The sequence below is a fragment of the Melospiza melodia genome, chromosome 5 (genome assembly GCF_035770615.1).
Source record: "Melospiza melodia melodia isolate bMelMel2 chromosome 5, bMelMel2.pri, whole genome shotgun sequence".
Taxonomy (NCBI): domain Eukaryota; kingdom Metazoa; phylum Chordata; class Aves; order Passeriformes; family Passerellidae; genus Melospiza; species Melospiza melodia.
In genome coordinates this window covers 73,393,367-73,415,100 of record NC_086198.1, presented here as the reverse complement: position 1 = coordinate 73,415,100, position 21,734 = coordinate 73,393,367, and the positions used below count along the sequence as shown (strand labels likewise).

General features: G+C 40.4%; 1 protein-coding gene across 9 annotated transcripts in view; it reads right to left on the bottom strand.

Annotated features, from left to right (window-relative positions):
- The window catches only part of APBB2 (amyloid beta precursor protein binding family B member 2), a 163,693-nt gene that overhangs the window by 26,878 nt on the left and 115,081 nt on the right, over positions 1–21,734 (bottom strand). For all 9 annotated transcript variants that reach the window (XM_063157372.1, XM_063157379.1, XM_063157373.1 and 6 more), the window contains 2 exons: positions 17,549–17,695; positions 13,183–13,310 (listed from right to left, as the gene is read on the bottom strand). In XM_063157372.1, the coding sequence (XP_063013442.1) occupies positions 13,183–13,310; positions 17,549–17,695 (275 nt within the window). The remainder of the gene's footprint in view (positions 1–13,182; positions 13,311–17,548; positions 17,696–21,734) is intronic.

Genomic DNA, 21,734 nt, shown 5'->3' with positions numbered 1-21,734 from the left:
AAAAATGTGGATTCAAACATGAATTAAAAATTTTAGTATAGGCTTCAGTGTAATGGTGGTGGCATCTGGTTTCTGATTTCTCCCAGTTTACTTGAACTAATTTTATTCTGAAAATGAAAGGTGAAACTCACACAGAAGTCTTCTTTCATGAACTGTATTGTAAAGAATAATCATCAATAAGCTTTGAGACGAGTCCTGGAAGTCACAGAACTCCCCACTGGATGCCAGGTTTGGCTGACAAGCTCTCCCTAGCAACAACAGCTACCGAAAACACAGTGAAGAGATTTCCAGGACAAACACCACACTGAGTCCCATTTCCCACTACCAGCCAGGCACTGTGAACTTGCAGCCAAATCCCTTGGCAGGAAGGACCTTGTACTGCAATTTACAGTACAAAGCAGGCTGCAGAACAAATAAGCTTACAGCAAGTAATGGGTCAAATTTACACTGACAAAAACATTCCCAGCAGCCAGTCCTGGCAAGGTGAAAACAGCCCAGGAGAGCTCTTGGCTCATGAAGAGCTGACAAATTCAACTCCTGCACTGCCAAAAGTGCCAAATGAAGGTAAGGGGGTGTTTTGGGGCATGCCCGGTGCATAAATGACACCTGTGTTGTTCCAGGCTATCCCAGCTATCCTGTGCTGCCCTCTCACAGATCCCCAGCTGGGGGCTGTTTCCCAGGCTGCTGTGCTCCTCACTGGGATGAGGCTCAGCCAAGCTCATCATGAGGGAATGGGCAACACTGAAAAGAATCTGGGCAGATCTCCATGCCCTTGGTAGCAATGAGGTGCCCAATTCTCTGGTTAAACTGCAGTGAACAGCAGGACACCTGAGTGGATGAAATGAGCTTATCCTCTAGACAGGGGTGGGATCACTCTCCCTAAACAGATCAAATATTCCCATTGCATGGCCAGAATCTGTATCTGACAGTGAAATACCAAGTATCCCAGCACACACAGCCCATGTAAGACTAGCAGAGCTATAGATGGGCTGAAGATACAAAAACAGAATCAGCATCTGAGATCCTCATATTCATCCTGAGCAGGGACTGGATCCAAGGATTTCACATACACAAAATTTTGAGGAAAAAAGAAAATTAGTTTACGATTATCCAACTTGGATTCAGGTTGCAGTTTGCTTCAGTTTGAGCAAAAGCAAAATTATATTATAGCAATATATTCATACTGTGAGGCCAAGAGTGCATTTCAGTCAGTCCTAGCAGCTGCACTCACACTGCTGGCTGACAGCTGTACCCTTGCAGTCCTACACTTGAGGGAAAAGCCAGAGCAGGTTTGCATCCCAGCTCGTGCTACTACAGCACTCAAAAGCTCCACTTCTGCCTCACAGGAAGAGAAACAAATGTTTCCCAAACTAGCCCTGCCTTTGCTACTCTGAAGCATCCATCCTATCCTTCACACAAAACATTTTGACACATTCAGGAAACAAAAAATTTGTCCCTTTTGCAAACCTCAGAGCACTACAATATTCTTTAGTCTCTAACAACATAGAAACTTAAAACCTCCCCTCATCATGATCATATACTTTCATCAAAAATTATCACAGAGTAACAGCAATGCCAATCTTCTAATTTATCTGAAATTTCCTATTATTTTTGAAAAGAGGAGAGAAAGTGAGAGGCAAGTGAGGAAACATTTCAGAAGGTTTAAATCTAGGACACAGGCAGGTATATGAGAACCTTCCATACACATCACATAATGAGTTTCCAAAATCCATGGGTGGATAAAGAAAATCTGAAATACTACCTTGAATCCTAAACATTCCAAAGTGACAAAATGAATATAGCATTTGTAAAAGCCTGGGTTGGCAATACTCCAGAAGAGCTTTGTTTGTCTTTTTTCCATTAAGGCCCCTGGAGCCATGTATGTACTCCATCAGTGATCAGAGGGCAAGAACAATTGCTCAGTTTCCTTGTCTAATCCACCTCATTATGTTCCTGATGGTGGTTGAGTAAAAGCAGAGATGAAAAGCTATTTCCCTAAATAAATACACACAAGTGTCCTCCAAATAGGAAAAGAAAAAAAGGAATCTTTCTTAGTAATAATTTATTTTCTTGTGGATGTGGGTGCTATCAATCTTAAACACATAACTACATTGCTGGAGATACATATATGAAGTTTCTTTAGGTTCTTCAGACACTGCAGAAAAGGAACAGGCAGAAAATAAGCTTCTTAATCGATGAAGGACTGATGAAACACAACTGCAAAGCAAATGCAATTCAATTTACCCTTAGCAAACTGAGCTACACCTGTGGTGGCTTTCCAAAGGAAGGACCTCCACTGCTCTAGACTGTCTGCCATAAGGACCCGGGGGGCCCTTCCAATCTGAGCTACTAAAAAATAATTCTGTAAGTAATCTACAGTGCCTCTTTCTGCATCTTGCTGGCAAATCCAGCATCATTACAGACACTGCTGTGCCAGCATGAGGTATCCCAGAACAACGGCAGGCTGACTTTCACAGGGTCTTGTCTGAAGTGGAAAAACTCACTTCACTGATGTTAAACGTAGGATCAGGAGAATATTACGTCAAATATTGAAGACAGCCACCTTGCAGACCTTTAACTCGTTCATATTATTTTAAAAACCATAGTAGGCTCCTTACTTTTCCCCCTGCTATTTATTGCTTGTATGAGAACCTTAGTACTGCTAAAGAAAAAACATTTACACCATCCTTATGCCCTCAGAGGTACTACATGGATTTTGCTGAGCAGTATTCAGGTCCTGGAGGTCCACCTCTGTAAGTTAGTCCCTAACTCAAGGTCAAGCTAATAAAAACCTTCCCATCAATTATAAGGGAATTTGGCCCAACTCAGGACACAAATGTACATCCAGCCAACTTGGAAATTAATCAAGGTGGGGAGAGGGGAACTTCAAGCAATAAAATAACGAAATTTTAGAGATATTTGAGTTCTATGTTTAATGCATTAATTCAGATTAGAAATTGAAAGCATTTTTATGGGATAAAGACAAACAGCATTTGTGTGAAGATGACTGTCATCAGAAGAGGTATAATGCACATGAATTTTTCAGTCTCACTAGGCACAAATTTATTTAAAAAAATACAGATGTTAATGTAACAATTTCTAAATACAAAACCAAATCAGTCAGTAAACAAATCCCTAAATGTTTAAGACACTTGAATTATCTGTTGACAAAACTATTTTCATTTGCTCAAAGTAGTGTTTAAATTTCTGCTAATCAATCTGCACATATCAAAGAGGCTTCAGCAGGCAATCTACCTCCAATGCCAGAGGCCAAATTGTGCTGAATACCCCTAACAAACAAAGCCCCTTTTCCCTGGTGGAGCCAGTGTTAGGTAAGAAGCCAACATACTAATCTCAGAATTAAAATCCTGAAGTGAAAAGGCTTTCTAAATACATGGAATGGATAGGACAGTATATACTATGATTTACATAAAAATGCACTGCATATAAATATTTGAATTGCAATCATCTAGCAGCAAATGTGAAAAAGCATCCAGAGGTAGCTGTGACACTTAAATAATTGAAGAGCCAAATTGATAGCAAGAGAATCCTCTTAGAGGCACATTTCAAATTATTATATAAGTGCAGGTAGTAGAGTTTGTGACTGCATAGAGAGACACAGGTCAAAGCCTGTACCTCATTTTACTATTGCATATAGCAAATGCCAGAGGACATTCAGTGATCTACAAATATGTAGACATGTCACAAATCCTCCTGATATCATGAAAATAACTCATGCAAAGATCAAAGGTGTTTTTATCTAGGTGGATATAAATACTTACACAGTACAGGTGTACATAGAAACTTCCTACTCTCTCTCTAACCCACCAGAACAATACTGGCATAAGGTGTTTGGACAGGAGGAAGAGCTACACAGGTCACTTTCTGTCAGTACGTTTGCTTTTTAATTTGCTGCATTAGAAAGTTGTGAATCTCCCATATTATATTAACTAGCATAATAGTGAGATAATTGCACTAAACACTTCCTGCTGCACAAATATTTTTTCCTCTCAATTATTTTTTCTGAAATTGTTTGCCCAGTAACAATTTTTATAAAGTCAAAGTTTTGCTCACAATAGAAAACAATAAGCAAAATAATTACATGTCTTGCAAAAGGCTGACATTTTCAAGTGAACCACTACACAACAGAAAAGTGTTTTACTGTTCATACAAACACACTACCGTCAAGGTTGCAGAGAGCTTTATGAACTTTTAGCCAGCAAGGTGTTAGTAAGCATTATTGGCACAATTTTTCATAAAGCATTGCTCTTCTCTTCAATGGCCTATACTTTCTTTGGCTTTTCTCCTCAGAAGGTTTTTGTATGTCCACCTTAGTACTAACTGAACAGGTTCAATATATAGTAGACTAACAAAGTGAAATTACTAGTGGACTAATTTGGTTTTCTCTCATCTGCAACAGAGACCTTACACTAGGAAAGGTCTTGAAATGAGAACAAAAGACCACAAAAGGTTGCTATTGAGTCTTTTTTGTTTTGTTATGTTTTTAAGAAGTATTAGTTAATTATTTGACAGCTATTTATTCCATAGGTGGCTCCCTCTATACACAGTTCCTATGTTGGTATAGCCTCTGAGAGATGTGTAATTAAGAGTAACTTCAGCACTGCTGAAGATAAAGGGAGTGAATGCAAGGCAGGCACCTTCAATTGACTCCAGCAGGTTTGGGAAGGAAGTTGGTATTTTTTGTTTGCACAGCCTCCTTGGAGAGGAATCAACAGAAGGAGTATGCACCCAAGTGATGACCACATAATGTAAGTAAGGTAGGTTTAAACCATCTTTGATTGTGAGGTAAGATCAGAGCTTCTAATGGGGTGTTGAAATCTAGCAGGGTTGTAGAGAGTCTGGGAGGAAGATGGATGTTTCCTGGGGACAGGTACAGAGCTGGACAGCAGCTGCTTTTTCCATCACTGTTTTGCCATGGAGTTGAAGCAGCAGTTACTTACAGAAATCCAGCCTGAACACAGCATCTGCTTAATTAACATATAGAGAAAAGAATAGTAGAAGAACTCATCAGATTTCTACCCCAAAATGGCAGTCAGTAGCTCTCCTGAGCTACACACGCTTTCACAGGCAGCTCAGCTGCTCTCAAGGGCCCTCTGTGATAGCTGCTTAAATTCATGGATTACTCTAGCTGTATCCTGAAGTGTTTGAGTTTAATAGCTGAAATAACAGGGAGTGTGTGGAGATTTTCTAGCACAAATTTGTATAAAGGCTTTAAGCCAGGGACTCAGTCAATGTGCCATCTCATTAATTGAGACAACCTGACTATATCACAGTGCTTATTTGTAATACACATCTAGATATATCATTTGTCTTAACTGAAACTTTTACAGTGGAATAATTTCAAGTGCTATTTAAAAAGGTTCAGGTTGAAGATCAGGAGGAATTTGTTCCTAGAAAGAGTGACTAGACATTGGAATGGACTGCCCAGGGAGGTGCTGGGGTAACCATCCCTGGAGGTGTTCAAGACGTGACTTAGTGCCACGGTCTAGTTGACAGGGTGGTGACTGCTCTAAGGTTGGACTTAATGATCTCAGAGATCTTTTCCAACCTAATTGATTCTGTGTTTCTATGTAATATTTTTTCATCTCATTAGTGAGATTACTCAGAAAGGATAGAAGGATGCTGCCCCAGTTGAAGCCACCAGCAACAGAAAACCACTGGTGCAAAACTACAGGCGTTTCAAATTACATAATATTTCAAGTTAATACCAGCCTATTTCAATGCATCTTCAGTCTACTGTGTCTTTCATGTTAAATCCCCAAGCTAAAATAAACCAGTTTAATGAATCAAAGTATGAATGCACACATGCAGCTTTTTGCACCCACTTGACCACGTTTGCTTTAAAACACATCAATTCTGTAAGCCTGACTGGATTTTCCCTTTCACAGCTGTATTGTTTCATTACTCCCTCCTAGAACACACTGCACCTCCAAATAATAATGCCAGAACTTATGGATATAAATGAGAAGTTTTGCATAAATAACTACCTAAACTATTTCTTAGTGAGAAGGGAAAATGCTACCAAAACACACAGAAAGGGATCCTCAAATGCAGCTGGCTTAGGGAAGAAGGAAAAGCAAAAGATAACTGTAAAAACCCAGCTAAAAAGAGAGGTCAGAAAAGCCAGTAAAATCCTTTTTCTCCAGTGTAATCCTTCACCTATGCCCTATTTATGTGATTCCTTACAGTATGTTTTGTCCTTATTCCAAGGTTACAGGGACCGAAGGGAATAGGCAATATTGATTAATGGTGTTTCAGAGATTGAAGAGCTCAGCTGAAATTACACATTCTTTGGGAGGTGTTATCTTTTCAGAAGAGCAGGTGCAAACACCATTTCAGTTTAATTTATTTTCTGCTTTTCTCAACCATGTTGCTAATGCAGAAAAGAAAGTTTATTATTCATTATCTTGTGCAGTTTGATAAACTTCTCTCATAGAACTGAAGAAAGACTCAGAGCACATTCAATCATTACCTCAGAGGGAAGGCAAACCAAAAAAACTTAAACACCTTCTTCAATGATGCATCTAGAAGCCACAAAATCTGAATTTAGACACTTGATTTTCAAAGACACAATGTGCAGAGATCCTACTGAAGTCAGTGGACAGCACAGGTGTTAAACACCTCTGAAACCCAGACATTTTTGTTAACCATGGAAAAAGCAAGGCAGCATACTAATTTTAATTCCCCATATTCTGAGGAATTTGAGCCATAACTTTACATCATATCATCCCCATTTGCCACAGATTTGTCCCATTTTTCTCTTATATCACCTCAAAAGTTTTCTCTTGTCCTAACAGCTCCTGAGATAACAGAGCTCAGATAATTCATATTGTTGTCAGGGCTCTCTTCTCTTTCAGCTTAGAGGATTATGTCCATCTGACCTGGGGCATCTATTAATTTAGTTGCCTGCTCTCCCCTTCTGAGGCAGCTTGAGCCTCATCACATGTGCATCCATTGTTCTACTTTCTTCAAGGCCCTGTCTGTCTTTCTCCCCTTTCTGAATCTCAGCTTCATTTTATTCCTATGTCTAGGCAGCAGAAAAACAGCAGCAGTTCAGAGAAGCAGGGCAATGGACATCCCTACCTGATAAAATGGGGCAGAGGAAGGAGCACAATACATTCACATCACCCAGTCAGAGTGTCTGTGGTCAGAAAACTTTAATACCAGAGAATGTGCCTCTCCCATCACTTAAGAACCAAAAGCAACCAGGCTCCCTCCTCTGCCTGTCAGAAAACACACGAACTATACATTGAAAACAAACCTGCTCTGTGTGGTGACAAGGCTAGTGGATGAACAGACACATGCTGTTGTTCTGTCCCACAGACCAGGTGCCCACCCCATCCAGTTCCATATTCAGACCCATCAAAGATGTCTCCTGGATTCACCAGCAGCCCTCCTTGCCAGCTGACCACAGACTGTTTCAGCTGGATATACTGCTGTTGTATGAAGTCACCAGGAGACAAGAAACTGTGATCTTTCAGGCAGTTAAAGTCCTTTAGATTTTTTAAAACTTGAGGTAGGCTTGGATTGGTGGAGTAGCGATGAAGATAAAGGAGGGTTCAGGTAAATGTGCTAACAGAATCTCATTTACAAAACTGATGAGCCATTGCCTTTTCTCTCTTCCTTGTTAGTGAGCTGCTCAGAAAGCAAAGGGCATGCACCAGCAGTCCAGGAGGAGAGACAAACCCCAACCTGAGGAATGATTAATGTACAGTCATGCTGCTCACAAGTGAGAAGAGCAGCCCTTTTACAGCCTCAGTGCATCCCGAGGCTGTAAACACGCTTTTAATGACGAGGAGAAAAACATGGCATGCATGGCTTGCTGAGAAGCAAACACAGCACTGACAATTATTCACTGACACACCTGTGACACCTCCATGTGACAATGACCTTAGTGATCTTGAAATCAAACTATTTATACAATAGCAAGGACTGTTCTTATTTACAAATAATACTAAATGAATCACCATGACTCTTTTCAGAACAGCAGGAGAGGAAGACTGTACAAAGGACAGTGGTTTTTGACTTTTAAAAATCACAAGGTATCACTGAATCTTGCAAAGGGTTGCATGTATACAGGACATTTATTTTCTTCTAATGCCCATATATACTTATCAAACAAAGGAGCTCAGTGTACACATACATGCATACCCACCAAGTTTTGGGAATCTGCTTTTGTTCATGGTTTTATGAAGGCATTCCAGGCCTTTTAAAATCAAACATATTTACTGACTGATCAATTGAAAACAAGGGATGAAACACAAAATCACCACACAGCCCAAGTTAACCAAATGAGGAAGCCCTTGCTAACCCAGGATTGCTAAATAAGAATCTCCAAAGGGCAGTATAATGGTGTAACCTATGGAGAGAGTGATTACAGTCTCCTGGAAAACACTTCTGCCTCAGGTGAGATAGCAGCCACATCCTCAGATTAAACTTTCATCAGCAGATCTCTGTGTTTCATCAATCTTTCATTATGGCAGAGCTTAGAAAATCATCTGCTCATGTGTCATTAGAAAATCTCTTCATCTTCCAAAGCAGAAACTACACAAATAAATTAATACAAGCAAAAGAGTTAAAAGGAGGGCCTGCAGACCATTTTGGGGTTCAAATAGATCAAAATACAGAGAAATATACATTTCTACAGTATTTTAAAATTTAAATACTACTTTTCAGAACAAACCCAAAAGACAAATTATACAGGTTCTTAGATGAGAAGATACAGCTAATTAAGGAAATTCATGTGCAACAACTTCTGGAAGAATTTCCCACCAGAAACTGGGATTTCATCAACTTCATGAACACTTAATCCACCTAAGCAGCAATGTGATCCCTACCTTTTTTTCTGGTGGTGGCAAACCCATAATCAGGGAAAGCTGCTTTTGCAGTCAGTGAATGGCTTTGGTATTTCTCACCTCAGTAGGAACAGGTGATTTCACCAGGATGAATGTAAGGACTGTGGGCTAATGTACACACATGAAAAGAGTTGCAGTGCAGTTTCCGGCTCAACAATATGGTTTCTCAGCTTGTGTTCTCCTTTTGGTTTGTCTCAAAATGTTTTTTTCTTGTGTGTTAGTGTTTCTTCAGCAAATGCTACATCTTTTATGCTACCTCTCAAAGCATGTTTCCTACACTGAATATCTCTATATCCAAAACATCTGTACATCTGATTATGCACTCATAAGTTTGTTCTTTCTGCTTGTCATTTTGATCTTGTTATTTCACATCACATGCAGTCTGAATTGACTTACAAGTAATAGCTACACTGCTTTTCCTACAATCTTATTTTTTAAAATGTGTCAATAAAATATTAAACAAATTACATTTCAAAAAGAGTGGGCTCCAGTCCTGAAAGTCATTCTGGACACAAAATTTATGTAAAAGCATCTATCAAAATTCTTACAAATGGCTATGAATAGGAAAGTTCTGAAATAAAATTTCTTATGATGAAAAAAATCCCAAATTCCAATAAAAGTGGCTAAGAACATTAGTGTGCCAGCAAATGAAATATTAAAGCTGTTTTTGACTTTGTGCTTAATACCTAAATACAATATATATTAAAATTTATTAAATGATTTCTTGCTGTTCCTTACAGCAACTGGTCAAGAATTGTCATGTGTCTAAAAACAAGAAATGTTCACTTTGAACACAGAAAGGACTTCTCCCACAGCTGACCATTTAAACATGAGAAAAAATTAGTTTAATTAGTTTATTTCCTCTGCCATTTCTCTGTATTGTCAGCATCATATATAAAACTTCCTTTCAGGAAAACAGTTGAGAAAGTGGCTACCTTTAATGACTAAAAAGAAGAACTGGGTTTGAGGAGTTCTTGTTGTTTGTACTTTTAAAATTGGACCTGTACTTCTCTCATATATTCCATATCTAAACATTTTTTCTGGATAGAGACATAAGTTTCTGCAGAAGTGTTAGAACTGGAATTCCTCTTTGGCCCTCAGCTATGGCATGCAGAAGGGCAGGAGTGGGATCAGAGATTTCCCATGCCTTGCACACAGCTCTTGGGGAATGCTGTGGGGCACCACAGCAGGTCAGAGCAGACAGGGTGACCTGTGCACACACAGCCTTTCCCAACCCCTGCCCCATTGATGGGGCTTATGTTCATCTAGGAGAGTCTGCTATTGCCTCCCACCCCAGACACATTCCACCTAAAGCACACAATGTTATTGGTGCCACATGATTGCAAAAGGTACATTTCTCTTAAATGTTTCCTAAAAACATCCATGACCAGTTCTGTCTTTAGGAAAAGCAGGTACCTAGCCTGAAGAAAAATGATTCATTATCTTCTTTATAAAAGAACATAATGGAATGAGTTTATTTCACAAAGAAGTGTAAGTATTTGGGAAAAGAACTGTAAATGCTTAAAAAAAAATTTAAGATCAAAGCTGGAATCTTTTACTCTGTAAAGCTGCATCACATTTGGGCGCCCCTTAAAACGCTCTATTTATTTTCTGACAGAAGCAAGGTACTACAAAAACTGACTTGAAGGGAATTGTGTAATGCACACATTTTCTAATGCAAACAAAGAACTCCAATGGTTTATTCATTAGGAGTTAAAACCTTTTTACTTCCCAGCGTTTCAAACTGGATTTGCCCTTTTTAGACCTCTCAAAGATCTGTACCAAAGGAAGTGAAAACCAGTTAACCTATGCCCAATTGACTATCAGTCATTTATAAGTGTAAAAAAATTAGAAACCTTTAGTCACCTAAAAAAATAATCACTTTCTCTTTTAGAAATTTAGAAATTTTAGAAATTTTCTGGTAATCAGAATCTTTGAGACAGATAAAACAAGCTTCAGAAAATCTTTTACTGAGAAAGATTCTTCATGTTTGAAATTACATTTCCTATCAAAAGCTAGAGACAAAAAACCCCAAACCCTGACTATTGCAAATATCTTGACAATCACAGAAGGGCTTGGGTTGGAAGGGACCTCAAATATCATCTAGCTCCAACTTCCCTGCCTTAGGCAGGGACACTTTTCACTAGACCAGGTTGCTTAGAGCTCCATCCAGCCTGGCCTTGAACCTTTCCAGCGATGGAGCACACACAGCTTCTCTGGGTAACCTGTTCCGGTGCCTCACCACCCTCACAGGAAAGAATTTCTTCCTGAGATGTAATCTAAACCTACTCTTTTTCATTTTGAAACCAATCTCCCTTGACCTGCCACTACATGCTCTTGTAAATTTCAGGTACTGAAAGGAGCGTACAGGAAGGATGGGGTGAGACACCCCATAGTAAGGGGAGGGGTTAGATCCAACTGCCAACCCCCCTAGAACAAAACACAACCTGAAAAATAAAACAAATTCTATCATAAATTCCTACTCAGCCTCTCTCTGAGATTTATGACCTGAAAAGCCGTCGTTACAAAATTTAACTACAGGAACGCCAAGCTATGCCTCAGGTCACCTTGAAGCCTTCTCTTTTCCAGGCTGAACAATCCCAGGTCTCTCAGCCTTTCCTCATAGGAGAGGTGCTCCATCCCTCTAATCAGCTTGGTGGCCCTCCTCTAACAGGTCCATGTCCTTCCTGTGCTGTGCCCCCAGAGCTGGCTGCAGCCCTGCAGGTGGGGTCTCACCAGAGCAGAGCAGAGCAGAGGGGCAGAATCCCCTCCCTGCCCTGCTGCCCACGGGGCTCTGGATGCAGCCCAGGACACCTTTGGCTCTCTGGGCTGTGAGTGCCCATGGCTGGGTCATGTCCAGCCTCTCATCCAGCAGCATCACCAAATCCTCCCTGGCAGGGCTGCTCTGGGTCTGTGCATCCCCCAGCCTGTGCTTATACTGGGGGTTGTCCCAGCTCAGGTGCAGGAATCTGTACTTGGTTTTGTTAAACCATGTGAAATTCCTGAAGGTCCAGTTCTTGAGCCTGTCCAGGTCCCTTTGGATGGCACCTCATCCTTTAGAAGTGTCAACTGCACCACTCAGCTTGGTGGCATCAGCAAATTTGCAGAGGTGTATTTGATCCCTTCATCTATGCCATTAATGAAGATATTAAGTAACACTGGCCCCAGTGCAGATCCCTGAAGGGCACCACTTATCACTGATGTCCACTGGGACTCTGAGCCATTGACCAGTAACCTCTGAATGCAACTATCCAACCACTTTCATATCCATCCAACAGTCCACTCATCAAACACATCTCTCTCCAATTTAGAAAGAAGAATATAGTGGGAGACTGTGTCAAAGGCGTTTTAGATAAATGACATCAGCAACCCTTCCCTTGTGCAGTAATGTGGTTATTCCATCACAGCCAGTATTGGTCATGCAGGACTTACCTGATCATTATCAAATATGGACACAAAAAACAGAAGATTGCTGGTGTTACTCAATCCTTACCATCCTTGTGTCAGGATGGGTACTGTGCTAAGATCCTGGACTTTCTCCATATGAATGGCAATGTTTTCACTACATCAAAATGCCCAATCAGACTGGGAGGCAGCTCACTGTCCTGCTCCAAACAAGTCACCTTCACAACCCAGTTTCCTCCGCAGTATTACATGGCAAACAAGAATGCTACCAAGAGACCAGCCAAGAAGGAAACCTAAGGAAAGACTGCTTCTAGGGCAGGAAGGCCTTTAGCACATGCTCCTGGTTGCTTCCTACCACAAGGAACAACTTTAGCTCACAGGCAGCACATTTCAGGGACAAATCTCAGCTTTCCGCAACACCCTTGGGGATTTTCTTACACCAAGAACTAGAAGTAACAGTAATGACTAAACCCATTACTTTTCCCTCAATCCAGTTTTTTTCTCCATCATATTAAATACCTCAAGAAAGTATAAACACACACAGTCAGAGCATTGATAGTACATTTACTTGGACCAGCAGGAAGACATGCTTTCACACAGTCAGGAGAAACATCCTACCAGACATATTTGAAAACATGCTTTTATACCAAAGATCTGAAACAAATCAATGCTACATGTGCAGTTCTATGCACCTGAGTTAATCTGAAAGGCTTGTTCAATGCAGGCTTAACAAGACAGCATACAAGTGATACACTACAAAATGCACAGTGTTTAAAAAGTAACACCAGCAACAAAAAGAAGAATTTACCCACCTTCTCTCGGGCCCTGGGACAGAGTAATGTGCAGTATGCATTAGCAGAAGGAAATAGCAGCAAGGCAGACAAGCAGAGCCAACACTCACCGGCCGTTGTCACGGCCCACGCCCCAGACTCGGATGCTCACGATGGGCTGCGCGTGCAGCACCGTGCGGTCCATGGGGTCAATCAGGTTCAGCATGTCATTCTCCAGGATGAGGTACATGTCTTTGCCCTGCAGATCCAGACAAAGTACACAGTGCATCACCCTCTCAGACTGGCTGGGGTCGAGGTGTTATGTCTGTGCTGTTCAGACTAGCTTCATCTTTACTCAAAGGTTTGGGCTGTTCCAAGAGCAAATGAAAAAAGCTTCACATGTTTCTGGTGTGAAAAAGATCTAAGATGTTATCTTGCTACTATATTTTTAAACAACCCCAATCACAAAAAGCTTTGATGTCTTTTAAATACAACTCATTCAGACCCAAACTACTGAGTTATTCAATAAGCTACGTGTTCATCTGTTTTTCAGTAAATTCTTCCAAATATATGAGAAATCATGGCCTGTACTCATAGTAAAAGCTTATATCAAGACCTGTACTTTTGAGGCAGAGTTCCTTCCTTCAAAGTGTTTTGTTTCCATAAAATTTAACCAATGGATTATGGGAACAGACAGCAATTTGTACATGTCAAAGGATTTACTCTTTGAAGAAAGATTAAAGGGGAAAACCCAGTATTAAAACCTGAATGTGAATTCTGCTAGTGAATGCAGAATCTTGGAGCCAGGACTTCTCCCCAGTTCTTCTGGCATGTAAGAACAAGGATAATGCTTTTTTTCTCTTGCAGGAAACAAATTTAGAGAAAATTCTCCTTTTGATGCTAATTCACGAATGCTTATCTTCCTTCTCTTGACAGCATTTGTAATAGGTCTGCTGCCTCCTCTAGCACATGTAATTTCCTTCTTCTTGAAGGCTGTACACATACTCTTCAGACCATGAGATCTTACAGAAATGCTCCTGAACCTATTGCTGAGCAGTAAGACAAGCTCCTGATCAGAAGGTGGAAGTTATCAGCTACATACAGAGTAATTTGTTTCCTCTCTTTGGTGCCAGAATATATACATGAACAGAAAGAACAGAAAGAGTCTGAATCCCTTCTGACTAATGATTCAAAACTGACCTTTTTCTTCATCTCAGTGACACAGAAACCCTTTTCCCTCTTGGTTACAGAGGCTCAAGTCTTTATGATGCCTACTTTTGTGTTTGTGTAAGAAATACAATCATGTCACTCTGTGAGGGCTTTCTGCCATTGTTCGTAGGCAAGGCAGCAAGGGGCAGGCACTGCCCATTTCCCAGCAGGGATTCCAAGGGAAGCTGTGACACAGAGCTGGCACTGCAAGTACCAAGAGGGATGTGGGAGACACAGGTGACACCCAGTATGAGCAAAGCCTGAACAAGCATTTTTTGCCTGATGGAAAAAGCACGTCTGTGGCTGAGATGCAAGGCTGGATATATAGGCTGCTCCTAGAGAAGAAGGAGCTGTGATAGCCATGCAAAAAACTGGGGTAAACCAGCAGCACTGAGATGCTAGTGGCAGATAGAAAAAGAAACACCATGAAGATAAAAAGGGAGAAATTTGCTTGGAGGTCAGAAGCAGTAAACAAATTATGTGAAGAATGCTACCAAGTGTCACACAGATTGCTTTTTGGACCAATTTTATACTTATATACTTGTTCCAGAGGAAATTATTACAAAAAGGAAAAATATGTTATTCATGCAAAATACACTGGGATTAGAGTAACAAAACAGGATCCAAATTAGCTGGAAAAAAATTGGAGAATGGGCAGAGAAGCAACATAAGTCACAGGAAATGATCCTTGCAATGCTCAGGGGATCACTTGTCTGCAGCCAGAAGCAATATATTTTGCTAAATTTTGTTGCCTTATTATACAAAAGCTATTTTAGAGACAAAAGCACTGCATAGGTCAAAAAGAAATTATTAGACAGGCTAGGAGCTTGAACATAGGCTTTAATGTCTCAGACTGCTGAAGAGCTGCAGAGATCTGATGGTTTGAAGAAGAGCCATGGAGGGAAAGTGAATAAAGAAAAGAGAGGCTCAATCCCAGCAGTTTTTCTGGAAGTGTTACAGGCTGCAGTATATAGGTCAATGGAAGATATCTTTTTCATGTAAGTGAAATTGCAATGTACAGAAATGTAATTCATGGCAAAAGTGCAATACAAACAAAAGAACAGTGTTTTTCTGTTTGGATTTTACAGAACAGTAGAAGTTCAAAATTTATAGGCAATTTCTTTTGAAGCAAAGGGCATGAAATCCCACAGTAAAGCCACTAACAAAGCTTCTGCAGGGTCAGGGTTTTACCCGGGGTGTGGGAGGGTTTGTTTTGCAGTTTTTTAGATCATGAAATCTTGGGGTTAGTCCTAACCCCAATTTCACTTTCATTATATTCTAGCTTAGGCAATCTTAAAATTCTTACATGCAGTCATTTAGCTCCATAATAGACTCCTGCTGTAATTGCTCCGTCTGATGCATCAATGATGGAGTATAATTTTTTCAGGTTCCTTTCTAACACATGCCTCTTCTAATCACTCTTGAAGCCTTACATTGCAGGCAGGAAAATGTGGTTGGATGTAATGAACTCTTTTAAAATCAGGAAGACAATTTACTTCAGGAGCCACCTATTCAAGCACAGTGTCTCTATTGTTTTGTCAGGCTGATTTTTTTTTTTAATGAATAGAACTCTTAATTTAAACATCCATTCAAGAGGACCAAAACTTTTTACCAGCTTAGCTTGAAAACCTGCAAGGATTTCCAAAAAAGAATAAGGGGATTGACAGAGAGATATAGAAAAAACGTGAACATTAACTCTTAAAATAAATCATGAGGGTTCAAAGTAAACACTATATTTCAAGGTGATCAAAGTGCTGCTATCTGAAATATGGATGAGATTACACACATGTAAAGATACTGGATTTTTTCCTACCCTGAGGTCAGCAGTAAGTCCAAAGCCCATGACTGACACATCTCTAATTGTTTGTCTAGCTATATTATCTAAAAAAACTGTTCCCAGGTGTAAGAAAGAAAGGAGAACAATATCATTTTGCTTATTTATATGTGCAATATATACTTTGTACATACAAAAATTCTGCTGAAATTATTTTAAATGGATAGAACACTATATATGTGCTCCTTTACACATAATTTCAATTTTTAAGGGCACTTTCCCCCAGCATCTCAGCATTGCTGGGGTCATAGCTAGGATGGTGAACTGGAGCCATAGACTGCAACAAGAACTCGGGAGACTGAATGTTATTTTTCCTGAAACTTTTACTGAAATGTAGACAAGTCTTTCTTTTAATTTCTTTTTTTTTGTTTGGCAGTGCCATTTCTCTTAGGAGAGAAAGTTACAACATTCACTCTTTTGTCAATTTTGAATTCAGCTCCTGTGTGACCAATCCACATCAGTGTAACCCTTCTGAAAATATGTCAGGAGAGAGGCAGAAAATGAGATTTGGCAGAAGTTGAAGATGTTCCATGAACAATCAAATAACAAAGATGTTTTAGTGTGGCTTTGTCTCCTATGTCCTCTGTCTGTCCCACCTTTTCCCTTCTTGTTACACTTACTGACCCCTCAACATCTCCCCCTTCCTCATCTGTCCCCAGCACACCTGGGCACAGATGAATACCTGACAGTATTTTCTACATCACAAAACCGAAATGTCCCTTCATTTTTCCCTGAGTTCCCAGTTATCCTCTCTTTCTGAGCCAACTCAGAAAGAAGCAGAGAGCAACTGTGGTACAGACAGTGAAGGCACACTGACCCTTCAGCAAACCAGGAAAGAGGAAAGCTGGGCTCTCTCCTTTTTCCTCAGCGTGTGGGAATCTGGCATCCTTCAAAACTGGATGACACTGGTGCAGAAATTCAAGAGTTATTGGAGAGGAGCCAACAGACAGACTGATGACATATAATTAATTTCCTTCTGAAACACTGATAAAATAATAATTGTAAGATAAACCATCTGTCCATCAGTTCCAATCTTCTCATACATTTCAGAACCACAACCCTGCCAGTGTGGGTTTCCTTAAAGCCCTTTGTCATTGTGAAACCTTTGAAAATGCTGTTACAAAGAATCACTTTCAGACCTCCGGTCAAGAAGAGTTACACTGAATTTCAACAGTTTGGCCTGTGTGTCCCCAGCACTGCCACTGCACAGGTGTGTACTAACACAGATGTAACAGGAAAGTGAGCTCTTTGGGGCATCTGCTGTCCTGAGCAGTTTGGAACAAAAAAGTCAACACTTTCCCTGAACCCTTTTATATATTTGGCAGTGCCAGGCTGAGATAGTGAAATCCCAAAGACAGAACATGGAAGTAGCTGTCTACAGAATTGCTCCTTTGAGATGTTTTATGATGTGAGAGGGATGTTCCAAGAGGAGAAGTTGTTCACTCTGTTCTTACCTCTCCCCAAATGCCAACAGTGTCTCTGATGTCATTTTTACAGTAAGAGAGTTGTCTGATGCAATTGTTCACAGCAACACTGCTCTTTCCAGGAGCCAAATCTTCTTCTGCCATTTCTACCCAGCCCAGAGATCGCACAGCGAAGCACTAGAAATAAATCAAAAACCATCTGTCATACAACAGCAACTAGGCAGTTAATGGTAAAGGTCTCCATCTCGTATGGGAAAAAAAATGAAGGCCTTGTAGATGGCCTTACATTCAAAGATAAGTAAATGAAAATCTAATTTGTGAATGGCAAGGTGAAAACATTCAAAGGAAAGAAGAATGCATAACTTGCTATGAATAGTGTCAGTGGAGGTAACAGCAATGCCTTCCAATAAAATGATTTTGTTAAGATAAAGGAGGAAACAAGGGAGCAGGAAATACTAGGATACACACAAATACAAAAACAGTAAAGGAAAAAACACAACTATAGATAGAGTATAGAATTGAAATTTTAGCTAGAATCTAATTGAAAAGAAAGAAAACCCTACTGGATTATGTCTCCTATGAGATATCCACTGTCTGGCTTTTTACCAGAAAATTACACTTTTTTTCTGGATTACAGCAATCACTTCTATAGTTAGTTTACCTAAGGTAGCAAGCAATAACAATTTCAAAGCTAAGTAGAAGATAAGCTATTATAAGAGGAAAGCAGGCTTTTTCTAGAAAAAATTCAAAATTACCTTTAAAATAAAACACTCTAATTATACATTTGTTAGCAGAAAGCTGTTTAGCCAACTAGAGCACTCAGTTGGCTGAACAAGCCAAGGCAACATTATTTTGTGCAAATGGTACTTTTGCAAACAAATCAAAATTGAAGAAATTGAATGGCACCCTACACCTACCAAGGTAAAGAATAAAAAGTGTTCATTCTGAAAAACACCAAAACCTGCTCATTTGCCCTCAGGCATTATGGTGGGAGGAATACAGACCCCACACTAAGCCAATAGGAACTTGTCTATGAGACCAAGACTTCTTCCAGAGAAGGTTACAGGTGTTTCACTCTGAACCACAGCCATGGGCTCAACAGGCTGCTTGTTGAACCTCCTGAGCAGGCACACCAAATGCTTCAGGAGGTCCCTAAAGGCTCAGCAATAGCAGAACAACACTCATGGCTGAGCGCTGCTGCCCTGTGCCACACAGCTTTCCTTGCTGTCAGCAGCATCCTGCGGGTCCTTGGGAAAGCAGGGTGTGATCCTGGGAGCTGCAGGGAGGAAGGCAGTGCTGGGACTGCAGGGAGCCCTGCTGCCTCCAGCAGCACCCTGCCACCCTGCCCAGCAGCTGCAACAGAGGCCCAGGCTGCAGCTACCAATCCTCCTTAGGATGCAGTAAATAAATCAGATTCAGAGCTCAAAAGCTGAGTCTTCACTTGCCACCTTCTCAAAGCTGCTGAGAAGTCAGAGAGCTGATCCAGCTCACACACCATCACTGGTGTGTCCTTTGGGAACAGCTGCCCTCAAAAAAACCCTACCCCAGAACACCAAGGTATTTTAAACATGCATAATGTGTCAACTTTGGCAAACTAAGGAAGGAATAAAATTCACCAGTGGATAAAAAGAGTAATGAGTTTGTCCCTCCCTTTAAAACTTCTCCTTCAGCCTTCTTTCAGTTTGCACAATGCACTCCAGGCTCACTCCACCAAGCAGGAAAGAACCTGCTTCCTGAACCCCTGGTACCCACTCCAAGGAGTCATTAAGGCTGCATCTCATCTCGGGTATCAGACAGCAAACACACTCTGCAATTGCATAAAACTCTTTAGTGAGAGTAGGTAAAAAATTAAAGCCTTTCATGCCTCCAGCTTTTTGTGGATTTTTTTTTCTTTTTTTTGCTTTGGAAACAAGGGAATCAACATGCAAATTCTCCCACACTGCTGCTTCCTGACCCAGCTCTGCTGGAAACCCACAAAAGTGCTGACTTTCAATTCTGAAGGGCCATGAAGGAGAAGGTGAAAAAGGAGACAAACGAGGGGTCAATACTCAGGGGTGCTCTTCACTTCAGGGCTACACAAGATACCAAAACACCCCATTTTTTAGCAATTATTAAGGTGGTCTAATCTAAAGATTGCAAAATTGTTTCAGGCACATTAGATGTTCATGAATCTTGCTAAAAGTGCTGCTATACTCACTGGGGTATTAAATATTTATCTTTGCAAGCTTTAAAAATACTGATTCTACTGTACCAGAAGAAAGGGGTTTTTTACAAGTATTTAAATATTAAATTGAATAGTAGAATACTGGCAGAGAGAAACATTCTCCAAATCATAAGAGAGGTGAAGAACTAAATACACACAATAAGCACACTGTTTCCTTGTTGCTCTTCACATCTCAACTCATCTGCAATTTGTTCGCTGCTTTCTGAACACAAGGATAAATACAGAATCACAGAATGCTTTGGGTTGGAAGGGACCTTAAAGATTGTCTACATCCAATTCCCTGTTGTGGGCAGGGACACCTTTCACCAGACCAGACTGCTCAGAAGTCCATCCAACCTATATAGTCCTTGCACTGAACAGTGTATCTTAAGAAGACCAAAATTGATGAAAGACTATCAATTCAACTTGACAGCAGGTAAATCTCTTATTAGTAAAGATGGTGAACTGTTTTGCTATTTTTTTCCTGGCCTTTCTTTATTCTACGTTTGAAATTCTCTGGTGGCAGCATCCACTGTACTGATGCAGCCCACTGCCAAAACAATAAAGTGAGCAGAACACAACACTCTTGCCTACCCCACATACTGCCCTCTATGTGAAAGACATGGCTTCCTTTCCTGCTTCTATTCCCTCTTGGTCCTTCCAAGTGAGGTAGGCATGAGAAAGCCCTTGGCTTCTGGCACCTGACAAGTTTTTGTGTATTTCACAAGAAGCCCTTACCATAACCCAAACAAAATGCTTCAGAGCAGCTTCAGAAAACAAACCAATTTCCCATAAACTCACTGCAAACAAAAACCTCTCAATAAACCTTAAAAAGACTCAACATTCTACTCACATTCTACTCTACACATGTACCTGAGTATATATATAAAAGTAACTTTCTTTTGTTTAAAATATACCTAAAAGCAAAAAACTTTGTATTTTGTGGTTAAGTGAATGCATGTGCTGATGTGGCTCAGCAGTCATGGCTGACCCTCATGCAGATTTTCAGAACTAGAAAAGAGGAGGACTCAGTAACATGTGACACATACCAGGGTCCACTCAGCATCAGTGGAGCAGAAGTTATAAATACACAAATGTATTTATATATTTATAAATACATAAGTGTAGTGGGAGAGAGGTGGAAGTCTGAGCATGCCTGCCTGTCTGTCAGCAGCTGGACTGTCAGAGATCCACTTCGTGTTTTATTATAGGTTGCTTTTTTCCTCTTTCATTATTTAGAGGTTCTCTTCCCTTAAAACAAAAGAGCACAAAGCCCAGCAGAAACAAACCACCTAGTGTCTCCAGTCAGATAGGACCTAATTTTTACCATGGCTGGCTGAGTCAGGCATGAGAGCAGAATTTTTTGGAACTCTAACACATTAACACAGCATCGTGGTCCCCTGCCTCCCACCAATGACACTGACAAGCCAAGAGACAAAGAACTTCCTCTGACCCCAAAGAGCCTTGATAATGCACTCTATTATCTTCTGGAACTAACACCCAGAGGCAAACCAAGCCCAGCTAAAAACAGAGTGTAGCTTTTCTTCATTAAGTGCCTATAAGCTCATTCCTGGAAATGCCAGTTTGTTATGCATCTCTTCTCAAGGCTTAGAGATAATTAGTGGCAATTAATAATTATTGGCCTGTCATAATTTCACAGTAATCCCAATGTCAACTTTTGTCTTACAGTAGTCTAATTTATTTTCTCTCTTAGAGTAAGTTTTCTGTGCCTGGTCAGGCTGTCTGCTTGACTCTTTTCAAGAGCTGGCAAAGAAAAACAAAAGAAGTTGATAAATACAGCAGGCTGAAAGATACTTAGGAATTGTATACTGTGCAAACATTGCTGTGTGGGATTGGGAAGATCAAAGATATTACCACAAACACTGCATGGCTGAAAGAAGTGAATGAAAGTGTCACTTAAACCATGGAAGCCAATAATTTTGTATTTTCATCTTGACTGGACACTTCACATTTCCTGACTGGCTACACAGGACATTGTACAAAGAAGTTACA